Below are 12617 nucleotides of genomic sequence, written 5' to 3' on the forward strand. Positions count from 1 at the left end.
TATTTTGTGTAGCTTGCGTCTATGTAGGAGCGTTGATTGATATCCCGGTTTGAGCAGTACACTTGCCTGCATGCCTTTCTCGTCTCATCCTGCAAGTATCTCATTCATTCACAACTTCCACACCACAACCCGTCCATCAACCCCACTCGTACTAATCTGCCCGACCTCCCCTCCATTCCCTCCCTGATACGCTCGAAGCGTATTAATACTATTCTGATGCGTAGTCTTCAACTTGGTATCTTCCTGCACCCCACCCCTCTGCCCGCGCAAATCCATCGACCGGAACATATTCAACGCCGACTCCTCCCTCTGCTCTAACCCGGGCCTCGACGCCTCGGTTTTCTCCAGCGAGCCTGTCAACTGCCAGCCATTGCTGTCACCCGACAAGCGGTAGACGCCGCAATCGTAACCGGCGGCCACGAGTTCGGATTCCGTGGTCCAGAGGAGGGAGGTGAAGGGTAGTAATTGTGTTGTGATGGACAGCACGGCTTGAGGCGGTTGTTCCGGACCCGAGGGGTAGACGACAGTGACGGTGCTGTCGTGGGAGCAGAATGCCAGAGCATTGCCAGAGGGGGAGAAAGCTACATCGTGGACCCATCCCGCCGTGGGGTTGAGGTACTCCCCGCAGACGGTATTGAAGGGGAGGCGTTCCCCCCACACCGAGGCTTCCGGTCGTTCATCCGTGCCCTTGACGAAGGAGGAGAAGACGCGTGCATGCCCGTCCGTCGACCCAGCAGCCAGGAGCACGGAGTTAGGATGCCAGTCCACACACGTGACCGTACTCCTCAAGGGCTTCTTCACATGCTTGGAAACCCACCAATCGTTCTCCTGCTCGAAATAACACACGGCGATGATTCTCGCCCCACTGCCGACGGCAAACTTGGTCTCGTTGGGCGCCCATCGCACACATGTCGCTGCTCGATTGATCCTGAGCAGGACTAGGGTTGGTTTCCAGGCTCCAGCTTTCCCCGTAGGTTCCCAGACATAGGCGTTGCGGTCTTGGCTACAAGTTACGATCCGGCCGCTGTGAGGAGCGATGTCGACGCCGGTGACGGTTTTGTCGTGGCCGCGGAGTTCGTCTTCGAGGCGGAAGGAGTTTCCTGAGCGCGAGTATAACTCGATGTTGTTCTCACGGGCGACAGCCAGGGTGCTGCGGTCGGCGGAGAAGGAGTGGTCGGCTATCGGGGCGTGGAAGAGGTGGTGGACTTCTGGGGCGGACATGGTGGTAGTGATGGAAGGGGAGAAAACAGGAGCGGTGGGGGCTCGACTGTTCGGTTGGTTGGTGGTGGTGGGAAAGGAGAGAGTTGCGTGGATGTGTTTGTTCAATAATAATGCCTGGGCATAGTGGGGCTCGGTTGACGGATGCGTAAGGTATGTTTGTGCTTAGTCATGCCTGATCTACCAAACACCCCCTACCTGCCTACTTGCCTACTTGCCTACTTGCATGCTTCAGCTTGCCTCTCATCTCACCTCTGATAATATGTATCCTGTCGTCTGCAGAGGTGCTTCCCATAACACTGGTCAGGCCCTCGTCCGCATACAGACATGGTATAAGAATGCTCCGTGCCGCACCCCAGGCTGCTATCACCGTCTCTCCTCTCCGTGCCATGAGCCAGCTGCATGGAGTACAAGACCAGGCTGGAATTTGCCACTGACCGACGGTTATCACTGCTGCTAGATGCAGAGTCCACAGCCATCTTCGATGTCGTGGCATAATCCACCGTATCCCGTCTCACCCTTCGACATGCGCACTAGTCCTACCGCAGGCTCGCCCCAAGAACAAATCTTCGTCAAATCCAACCTTCGTATGCAGCCTTGGCCCAGCCTTCCTATCAAAGTCGAGAGTCCGGAGACCGCCAGCCTTGCGAGCCTGACGAGGTCCAATGCCGACCATCAGGCTGAGGCTGTGGTAATACCACCCGCATCGTCCTTCTCCTGCTCCTCATTTCTCGTCCCACTCTTGAATGACCACTGATCTGCTCTTCATCTCTCCACTCTCTTCGCATCACCCCATTCCGTTGTCTGGGGTAGGATCATTGGCGTTCACCTTCCACCACCATGCTACCCCGAATGCGACTTCTCTTTCCCTCCCTAATCCTCTCACTTGCCATCCAGACCTTCGCTCAAAACCAATGCTACTACGCACCCGGCGCCAAAGGTCCCTCGAACCTCGTCCCCTGCAATCCTTCCGGGCAATCCGCATGCTGTCTCCTAGGCGATACATGTTTATCAGGAAACGCCTGCTACGACGTCACGACAGGCGATACATACCAGTATGGCTGCACGGACAGCAAGTATCAGGACTCCACATGTCCGTACAAATGTGGCTGGGACACCGGTAAGTCTGCTACATGCGATCACAACTACGGGCATGATGCAACGGAGCATGTTCTGTCAAAGTTTGACCTGCAGCTCTATCCCCTTACACAACCCTGATCTACTGCTCCGACATCCCCGACCCCAACACTCCCCACCAAAACATCTCCAACACCTGGGTCTGCCTCTCCCCCGAATCCTGCGGCTGCGACTGGGGCTCCCCTTCCACATCCCTCCGAGTCCTACCACCGCGCGACTGCAAAGACATAGGCGATGAGGCTCGCGTGGCACTCTACGCCCCTCTATCCTTAGCACCTTGGGTCCAGCTACCGACTTCTAATGGTGGATCAACGGGGTATTGGCGCTCGACGATGATTGGGGGGGCCGAGTTCGTGGGCTGGCCCCATCAGTGGGTATACGCCTAATCCTGTTAGGGGGTTGACTACGTATCGAGACGGGCCGAGTTCGGCTGTGAGGGCTGGTGGGGGGGCGGTGGGCGGGATCTCATCGACTTCGCCCACGTCTTCGACTTCGCCGACTTCTCCGTCTTCTACGACGGCAGCTTCGACGACAGGTTCAGGGACGAGTAGCTCGGCGAGCACGACAACAGTGCCTTCCGGATCGACTCCAGCGGGAGGCTCTACAGCGGTGATCACAGATGTACCATCCTCTACCACGCCAACAACGACAGACATCTCGCCAGCCACCGCCTCGCCGTCGATCTCATCATCAGCTTCTTCCCCGTCGGCAGCAACAGCAGGAGGCGGTCTCACTAAAGGCGACAAAGCCGGCATTGGTATCGGAATCGCATCAGCTGCATGTCTCCTCCTCCTAGGCGTCGGATTCTTCCTCGAGCGCCGACGACGCCGTAAAGCACAGACCGAGAGGCTGCCGCAAAGTATGCCCTTCGTGCCACCTCAGCCCGAACAGCCCATGCAAGAACTTTCTACTCCTACACTACCGTACTACAACGGGCCGCTGCCCGGAACACCGGATGGCAAACCAGCTGCTGGGTGGCAGTCGGGCACGGGAACTCCGAGGCCAGAACCTGTGGAGAAGATGCGAGAAGCTGTTCATTCCGAGAATGAAATGGCCGGGTATGCTGGGCAGAATATGATGTACGCTCGTGGAGACTTGTCGCAGCGACCGCATGATGTGAGGTCGTTGGCTAGTATGAGGGGGCCGCCGACGCCTAGTACGGCGTATGAGGATGTTATACGGCAGACGTGATTGTAGAAATCAATTCCATTACGTATGATACAATGTGAGCCGACGCTCTATTGCACGAATATGTATGACAAAGGTGGCGCAGAGAACAGCAGGGCGCCAAGGATCCTGACATAGCGCATAATGCGTGAACTTCCTACGGACTAAGTCTATCAATTTTCCACTCCCCACTCCCATCCTTACAATACCTAAACCGATCATGCAACCGACTCGGCCTCCCCTGCCAGAACTCTACCATCTCCGGCACAACCCTCAACCCGCCCCAAAACCCCGGCACGGGAATCTTCTCCCCCCCCTCAAACCTCCTCTCCACATCCTCCACCTGCCGCTCCAAAACCCCTCGATCCTCAAGCACCGCACTCTGCCTACTAGCCCACGCACCTAATCGCGAACCCCGGATCCGCGTATCGTAATAGACCTGACTTTCCTCGTCCGTGAGTCGATGACAGGGCCCTTCGACCCGGACTTGCCGCTCCAGTTCTTGCCACCAGAACGTCAGGGCTGCTTGCGGGTTCGACGACACGTCTGAGGCTTTGCGGGAGGTTTCCCAGTTGGAGTAGATTACGAAGCCCTTCGAATCGGCCTCCTTGAGGTACACCATCCGGGCGCTTACGCGACCTGAGGGCAGTTCCGCGGTGGATAATGTTACGGTTTCCGGCTGGTGCACTTTCTCCGCTTGGGCGTGGTCGAACCAGATCTGGAATTGGGTAGTTGGGTCCGCATTCAGCTGGTCGATGGTTAGTTGGCCTTTGGTGTATTGTTGGGCTCGGGGCGAGTCGTTCGTGCCGCTTGGTTTGAGGATGCGACGGTCCGGTTGTTGTGAGCTGGGTTGGGTGGACATGGCTAAGATGGGCCGGAGGGTAGTGGTGAGAGTGCGAGCGCCAAGGGACGTCCGGAGGGTTTGTAGCATGTAGTTGATGCGTTTCTTACTGTACTCCCGGCAATCACTTTTGAGTACACTCTTTAGATGTCGTCGTGCAAATTGGTAGATGGTTCCTTGATGGTGTTACCGGGATATCCTCTAGCAGCGATCCGGGTCTAGATAGGCTTGGTTCGAGTTCCTCGAGCACACGAGTGATAGCTCAGTTGAAGAGAGTGTCCTGGGGGTGTCGCCGTTGGTGGAAGGAATATCGAAGTAGTCAACAACGTCTAGTATCGAAGTCTAAATCGGGACGATTTGTCGGGACGATCGGCACAGTGGCTTGCGCGGATCTGGAAGCTGAATGCAACCACTTCCTCACCACGAGATCTGAACGGTATTATTGAGTGGAGGGTAGCATAGTCACGGGTGTCGCGACACCACCCTCACCTCCGTGAACATGGGTCTCGGCGTGTTGGAAGACCATAAGCTGCAGCATGTCCCTGGTGAGCATTCCGTCTCATCCCACACTAGACGACGCGAGACGAGACGACACAAGCGCATACACTAATCTCTCTCCATCATACAGGTACAGCAACACTCGACGACCTCGACGAACTGACAGCCGGTGCTCCTCGCCATGCCAACGCAAAGAGAAGTAAGGACGGCACGATCCTCGTCCCACAGCCCAGCGACGATCCCCGCGACCCACTGAACTGGCCACTATGGCGCCGCGACCTCATAACCAGTATCCTCTGTCTCCTCTCCGTCATCGCCTCGACACTCTCACCCCTTCTCGCCGCCAACACCCTGACCTTGACGCTGTACTTCGAGCGTAGCTTCACGGACATCGCACTTCTGACAGGCTACCATTTACTTGGCGTAGGACTAGCAGGCTTCATCTTCGTCGCCAGTGCAAGAGTGTGGGGCAAGAGACATCTCTACCTTATTGGCACAATTGTCATAATCATCAGCTCAGCATGGGGAGGCGGAAGCGGGAAGAACTACAGATCCCTTCTCGCCGCACGATTCTTCCAAGGAGTCGGCCTCGCGCCCTTCGAGGCCCTAGTCAATGCTAGCGTGGGAGACCTCTATTACGTCCACGAGCGCGGCAAGAGAATGGCACTGAGCAATTTAAGTCTCTTCGGTGGCGCATTCTTCACCCCTGTCATTGTGGGTAAATTGACGGACACGCTAGGCTGGCAATGGTCCTTCTACCTCCTCGCCATCTTCACGGCCGCCATGCTACCATTAGTCATCCTCTTCGTCCCGGAAACGACTTTCGTAAGAGCCGATCACTTCAACACGGACCTCGGCGTGCATAACCAAACCGAATACACCAAGACCGCTGAGATCGAACTCCAACAACCCTCCTCCACCAGCTCCGTCCATGCCGTCGAACCACATTCGGGAAGTAGCAGCATGTTCTCCAAAGCAACCCTTTCCCCCTTTAACGGCCGCCACACCAACGAAAACTTCTTCAAACTCCTCGCCCGCCCCTTCCCGCTCTTCTTCCACCCTGGCATCCTCTGGGCCTGTCTAATCCAAGGAACGCTTATCGGCTGGACGGTGCTGATCGGTATCGTGCTCGCAGCCATCATGCTTGGCCCACCCCTGTGGTTCGACGAGGTGAAGACGGGGTATATGTACACCGGTGCCTTCATCGGCGCTCTACTGGGCTTTGTGCTGGCTGGTGTACTGAGTGACTCAAGCGTGAAATGGATGACGAAACGAAATCGTGGGATTTATGAACCAGAATTCCGCCTCCTGCTCGTCATTCCGCAGCTCATCTTTGGCTGCGCAGGCCTTTATGGTTTCGGCATCACGAGTGCGAACACATATAAATACGGCTGGTTCTGGCCGGACTTCTTCTTCGCGCTCGAAGTCATGGGGATGGTCCTTGGAGCCGTGGCTTCCGCCCTCTACATCGTGGACGCACATCGAGATATTGCTGTTGAAGGATTCACGTGCTTGCTCGTGTTCAAGAATATCTTCTCGTTTGGTCTGACGTTCAGTGGATACAATTGGTTGGTCAAGAGCGGCATCAAGCCCGTATTCTTGGCTATCAGTAGTGTGCAGGTTGTGATATGCTGCTTGACAGTGTTTATGTGTAAGTGCTAGCTATTTATCATACAATATAGGAGTGAGCTGACTTGTTCCGCAGATGTGTTTGGCAAGAAGAACCGATCGTTCTTTGCGCGGCATGATATCTTGACTATGTTGCATCTACGATAGCATCTGTTAGACAAAGCGTTCATAGCGAGCCACGTTTTTGCGCACCGAGACTCATTTTACAGTGCCCTCGCATCGATTCTGTACAGTACGATCACCGTGCGGCCCCATCATCGGGAGAGTCGAGACCATGCGACATTGGTCTGTGCGACTGGTAATCTCTAGATTCATGGCTATCGAGGACAGCTTTCTGCCTGCCTGCCTGGCTGTATACTTACAAAGGCCATCAAGCCCAGCTTATCATTATCCATTAAGCATTATTATCCTACCGGATATACCCTCTCCCTTGGCGCCGACGCCTATATCAATGAAGGGATCAAGGTGCCTTCAACTCTCCAGAGCATCGTTTCTTAGTACAACACAACCAAGTCCGTCTCAATCCTTCCCGGCGCAGTGTTCGCCCGTCTCCTTCTGTCCGCGGCTCGTCTGACCGCAGCCGCAGCCATCAATCTCCTCGTAATGCCTCTGCCGGCTATACTCGGCGCGGCTATATCGTGGACGGCGAGGACATCACGCGCACTATCCAGCGTCACGACGTCAAAGAAGCGACTATCAGCCTTTCGTAACCGATCCTTAAGCTCATGCGATCGCTCGCGAACATGCCTATAAGGTCTTGCGCATGTGTGTCAGCGTCAAGCCATATCAAAACCATAATGAGGAAGCTGGGCATCTTCTCTACTTCTTCACAAAACTCTCAATAGCATCGCTCGCGAAACTCTGCCTTCCCGTCCGACTGCCCAAAGTGCTACCAGCACTACTCCTCTTCGACAACCTCTCTCGCTCACGGGCGGCTCGCTCATTAGGCGATAGACCCGCTCCAAGCATTGAAGGCAGAGCAGACAGGGAGTCGCCATTAGCGTCTCTAGCGCCTGCGCTCGGTAAGGTCTTGCCCATGCGCTGCTCATTCTTGAATTCGATGTAGACTTTCGCTGCCTCGGATAATGGTATCGGAGCAGGTTCTGTCGGTATCTCTGCTCCGTTCTGTAGCAGTACCTCAGCTACCGCGAAGGGCTTCCTAGTCGGTGCTGCGGGCGGTACGGATGAAGCTGTGCCGTTCACAGGCTTCCGTACAATGCTTGAGGACGACGAGCTGTGCGAGTGCGAGAAAGATGTCCCACCAGGTGCAGCAGGATCTGCAGCCGCCAGAGCCAAGAACAGCGCATGTATCGACCGCATGCGGTCGTGAGCATTGGGGTTAGCTCGCAATGCTAATGCATGTAGAACATTCTGTATATCATTCCGCTTGATACTCGTCAACAAATGTTCGTCCGGTGTCTGTGTCGAGACGGCCGCTTGCACATACATGCGGTCGCTGTACTTGTCGGTAATGAAATGTAGTCGCTGCTCGCGAGTCGAATGCATTGACGGCTTCAGGAATCTATCCAGTTTCGCTTCCCATATCATGTTGCTGACGCGGTTTCCGATAAGAAGAAGTACTTCGACGATGTCTGGTGTGAATGCGGAGGTGTCCAGAGTGAGTGACCGCACTTTCGAGATGTGAGTGCCGAGTGAACGGTGGATGCCGCTGCATTCGATACACAGTAGAATACCGAGATTGATAGAACACCAATCGACTTTACTCTCGGAGCCGCAATCGGCACAGAGCTTGTTGCCTTCGTCTGCATTTCGTATCCGCAACAGTAATGCCGAGGGTTCATGCTCACCGCTGTCACCGCGCTTGTTCTGCGGCCGTTCTCCCGTGGAGGCGAATCTGTTTACGGCCTTCGCAGCCTCGGACCTGTTAGGGTTGGAGACTTGCCGGTGTCCAGAAAAGGATGAGCTCTTGCCAGTCAGCACCGCTGCGATGTCCTTTCGTGTCGAGCCACTTTGTCCGGGCGATGGTGACGGCGCGCTTGGCTGCACGGGATCCCTAGTCTCGAATGCCGATTGCATGGCATTGTTGACGGCTGCGATCCACGCCTTTACATCTTCCTCCGATGGCGCTTGATAGACCCTTGTGAACTGTGGCGTGATGACTTCGAAGCAAAAACGACGATCTGAGTTCCTCGCTTCTCGAACAGATGCAGTTCGGAGATCGATCGGATCCATGTGCAGGTCAAGCTTGTCCTTCCAATTGACATATTCCGACAGTCGGCCTCCATCCAGCACGATCCAGAACTTATGCCAACCAGGCTTGACGACCACTTTCGGATCAACATGACTGCCAGGTCTGCTCAAAGACCATAGCAAACCTTCTTTGCGATTGGCGCCGCCATTGAGCATACTGCTCGCGCCCTCCTCCAGATCTCGAATGCCCTTGAACCTCGCGTTTGGACTGCTGCCGATAAAAGGTTGTCCGCTGTTAGCAGTCCTCAGCATGCCGTTCGAGGTGGCCTGCATAGCAAGAGTGCTGGTGGTAGGAGGCGATTGCGACATTACATTGCCACCGCCATAGCTAGGAATCCTCGTCTGATCCTGTTCAGCAAGCCGCGATCCAGCCGAGACCGAAAGTGGATAGCCGAGTCCAGGCGGTACTACGGCACTCTCATCACTCGGCGACTTGCTGCTCTTCTCTAGTGTTCGACGCTTCTCCTCACGTTCCGATCGTTGCAGCTGAAAATCTTGATCCGCAGCCTTGACTTCCGCGACCAGCGCGTCAAGCTGCGGCATCATCTCCTCGACTTTCTTGGCGGTACTGAGATAGCCTTTGGCCTGTGCATCAGCATACTTGGTGAGCTGCGACAGCACTTCCTGATCCTTGCGCCCACCATGCAAGTCGTGCATGAAGCTGGAGTAATCGAAGCGCTTGAGCTCGAAGGTTCGTCGCTTCGCTTGGTACTTCTCGTCGCTGTGCTTCTGTTTCTTCTCCTTCACGGATTCACTCCTTTGGCCCAAGTACTTGCCAACATATGCATAGTACTCCTTGCTTTCTTCATCAAATTCCCGTTTCTTGTAATCTGCTTGCTTGATTTCGAGGTTGTAGAGTCTGCTGATCGGATCGATAATAAGCTTCTGCAGGTTGACAGTATTCTGCCGCTCGTATGCCAGAATTTGCTTTGCGATCTTCTCGAAATAGTGATCCAGTGCTGGCTTGACGGCGTTCACGTTCGAAGTCGACGCTTCTTTCAAGGCATCTGTAAAGTCACCAACAGCCTGGTTGCAAGCTCGCTGAGCTTCTTCCGCAGCCACAGCTGTGCGCAGGACTTTCTTCATGCGCATCCGCATATGGCCTGTCTTCTGCTCAAGGGACCGCATAGTCGCACGAAACACCGGCCCGTCATCATTGCTCGCGGGATCATCGCCAGGCTTACACGTCGCAACGTCTACCTTCACTGGCGTCTCCGCGGAATGTGGTGTGATGGAAGGTGCCAGACCTAGACCGATGCCATCCTCTGGTATAGGTTGGAACATGGGTGACTGAGGCTCCTTGTAGTCCTTGTAGCTGCCTTCTCCCTCCGAGTCGCTGATATTGCTCACGCGTGACTCAATCGATTGTGCGGACGGCACTCTAAGCCGTGGCACAATCTCCAGTCTCGGCGAACGCGGTATCAGGAATCGTTGTGTATTCTGGACCCAAAAGGTGAAGCTCGCAAGAGTGCTCAGTTTATGCGCCCTCTGATCATATTCCACAAAACTGCAACTGTTACGCCACCCTCCTCCCCGGTCTTCTGCTGGCTTCGGAGGCCGCCACTTCCATGCCCAAGTAAATTGAACGCTTGGACTGCCGCTTGTCGAGTAATCGCCCAACAATTCCACATTGGTGTTCTTGTGTAGGTTTGGATCCGTGTGAAACTCCCTCACCACCAGATTCTCCACCTCTCTTGCATTCGATCCATGAACAAAAGTCAACCCCGAGACATGAGTATCTGTGCCAATACTCGATACGGGTGCTCCATTGGCAGCGGCCGAGCTAATTGGCCCCTGCTGTCGAAGCACAAATGTGAATGTGAAGTTGAGCTCGTCGCTATTGCTCAGGCGTACGAGGAAGGATGGTGGAAGGCCGGCCGCAACACTGTCCGGGTCTTGAACATACTCCGTAGGCGCATCGTCTCCCGTATCTTTCTGAGCGCTGTATCTCGTCACTGGATAGGCATTTGGTGATACTCGTAGCAGTGTCTGCCCACGCGAGTTCGTAATGTGGACGCTCGAGATCGTTACTATACCATATCAGCTTCGGGCAAAGTTGCCTCCCGTGCCCTGCGACAAACTCACGCTTTGCTTGGTTCAGCAGAAGCAGACCCGGATTGTCCTCGATCTTGCTGGAGACTGTGCCCATGATAATGCGCGCAGCCTGCTGGGCGCTCGACTATGTTTTGTAGGGATTGTCGACCATCAAGCCGTGTGGGAAGATTGTGCTGGTGGGATAGGTGTCCTGTAGTGGTAGGCAGCGAGCAAGGGGAACCGACGTACTGCTTGCGTCTCTGGTCTCAGGGTCCTTTCAAGGTTGCGAATCAACGCCACTAGTTCTACAGGGTCGCTTGTACCTTGGGTGATATCGTTGACGCCCTGGCAGGAAAAGACGATAGTTGTAAGATTCAAGATGGCAATGCGGCATAGGAAATCAACACAGCGAAGTGCTCACATGTCATGTCTCGCAACACGGACACCTGCATGGATGACTGTGGAGTCCGGAGTATAGGCACTTTGATGAGCTTAATTAACTAAACTCAGACCCACGCCCAATGGCCCGATCATGCAAGTCAAACGCCGGGTGTACAGGAATGGACCGAGGTACGACAATAAAATGCCCATGATCATTCATCATCTTCAAGTCAATATGAGGATTGACCTATAGCTGGGTGTCCGTACGAAGCATGCTCCTCGACTTGACGGCACAGATTTCAGAGAAGTCTCATAAGATAACGACAAAAGCTCAGCCAAGCGTACATATATCCTAGGCTAGAGCATCAAGACCAGATCGACGTGTCAAGCGACATCCTCTCACCATCATTGGATGACTTCAGGTGAGTCTTCTGTAAGCATGGCAGTTGCAAGGATCGGGCCAGCGATAGAAGTACGACAGATCGACTCCCACACATACGAAGGCGAATTCGTCAAAGGCTGGACCATCGGGACAGTCCCCCACGGTGGCTATGTAACAGCCTGTATCCAAAGCGTCATACAAAAGCACTTCTCCACGACTCTGAAGAAGCAGAACCAACCTCACACAATCACCCTCCACCTCGACTTCCTGCGTCGAACAGAACTCGGGCCAACGCACTTCAAAGTCAAGGACATCAAGCTCGGACGCCAGACATCTGTAGTCCACATCACACTCTCACAGGGTGATCGCGAGGAAGTTGTGGGCTATATCACGAACAGCAATCTCGATACCGAGACTGGAATCACAGCACCAACTGGTTGGGTCATAAATCCACCGCCACCACGAGCCGACATCGCCAAGTTCGACTCAGACACCGATGAGATTTGGGGCGAGCGCAAGCTGTGGCCTTTTAGTGACTTCCGACTCGCCAGTGAGCGGATACGGTCCTGGTTCCCTCGCAAGGGTCAGCACAGCAAGGCTATCGTAGACCAATGGCTTTCATTCCGCGAGCCAGACGATCGATGGACAAACGACACGCTAGGCTTTCTCGTGGACGTCTTCCCGCAGATCCTGGAGAACTACTTGCTAGCTCCACTGGATCCCTATAGTGTCGAGATGGAGCGAAAGCATGGGGTGGAGGAGCAGAATAGGTTGATGAAGGGAAAGGCGAGGATGTGGTATCCCACACTTCTGCTGAATCTCGACGTCAAGAAAGCTCTGCCTAAGGAGGGTGTGAGATTCCTCTTCGTCCGGCTTCAAGCGAAGATGATCAAGAATGGTCGGTACGATTTGGAGCTCATCGTGAAAGATGCCGAGGGCGACTTAGTGGCTCTAAGCCATCATGTCGTACTCGCCGTAGACTCTTCGCGGAATACTGCGGCGCGGCGTACAGTAGATAAAGCATCCGCGAAGTTGTGATAGATAATTCTCAACTGCACATGGACATGATGGACATTATTATGTACATGTATCTTGTAATAGGTGTGTCACAGAATTTAT

At 54.5% G+C, this 12617-nt stretch overlaps 6 protein-coding genes across 6 annotated transcripts; 3 read left to right on the top strand and 3 right to left on the bottom strand.

Annotated features, from left to right (window-relative positions):
• Positions 1-108: 108 nt before the first annotated feature.
• Positions 109-1221, bottom strand: arc1 (ARP2/3 actin-organizing complex subunit Sop2; the record flags this gene model as incomplete). The annotated part of the gene is made up of 1 exon (XM_064836804.1): positions 109-1221. One exon carries the CDS (start codon positions 1219-1221, stop codon positions 109-111), a length of 1113 nt encoding a protein of 370 aa, XP_064695437.1.
• Positions 1222-2058: 837 nt separating this feature from the next.
• Positions 2059-3546, top strand: LTS14_004103 (uncharacterized protein; the record flags this gene model as incomplete). The annotated part of the gene is made up of 3 exons (XM_064836805.1): positions 2059-2338; positions 2413-2725; positions 2751-3546. The coding sequence occupies 3 exons, from the start codon at positions 2059-2061 to the stop codon at positions 3544-3546; spliced, it is 1389 nt and encodes a 462-aa protein (XP_064695438.1).
• A 133-nt stretch (positions 3547-3679) lies between these two features.
• PDX3 (pyridoxamine-phosphate oxidase) lies at positions 3680-4384 on the bottom strand (the record flags this gene model as incomplete). The annotated part of the gene is made up of 1 exon (XM_064836806.1): positions 3680-4384. The coding sequence occupies one exon, from the start codon at positions 4382-4384 to the stop codon at positions 3680-3682; it is 705 nt and encodes a 234-aa protein (XP_064695439.1).
• A 478-nt stretch (positions 4385-4862) lies between these two features.
• Positions 4863-6637, top strand: LTS14_004105 (uncharacterized protein; the record flags this gene model as incomplete). Its single annotated transcript, XM_064836807.1, has 3 exons — positions 4863-4908; positions 4992-6512; positions 6567-6637. 3 exons carry the CDS (start codon positions 4863-4865, stop codon positions 6635-6637), a joined length of 1638 nt encoding a protein of 545 aa, XP_064695440.1.
• Positions 6638-7309: 672 nt separating this feature from the next.
• On the bottom strand, positions 7310-10850 carry LTS14_004106 (uncharacterized protein; the record flags this gene model as incomplete). Its single annotated transcript, XM_064836808.1, has 2 exons — positions 7310-10731; positions 10787-10850. 2 exons carry the CDS (start codon positions 10848-10850, stop codon positions 7310-7312), a joined length of 3486 nt encoding a protein of 1161 aa, XP_064695441.1.
• Positions 10851-11528: 678 nt separating this feature from the next.
• LTS14_004107 (uncharacterized protein) lies at positions 11529-12536 on the top strand (the record flags this gene model as incomplete). Its single annotated transcript, XM_064836809.1, has 2 exons — positions 11529-11538; positions 11563-12536. 2 exons carry the CDS (start codon positions 11529-11531, stop codon positions 12534-12536), a joined length of 984 nt encoding a protein of 327 aa, XP_064695442.1.
• Between the last annotated feature and the right edge of the window lie 81 nt (positions 12537-12617).

The sequence above is a fragment of the Recurvomyces mirabilis genome, assembly GCF_035927965.1.
Source record: "Recurvomyces mirabilis strain CCFEE 5264 chromosome Unknown scaffold_9, whole genome shotgun sequence".
NCBI classification, from domain to species: domain Eukaryota; kingdom Fungi; phylum Ascomycota; class Dothideomycetes; order Mycosphaerellales; family Teratosphaeriaceae; genus Recurvomyces; species Recurvomyces mirabilis.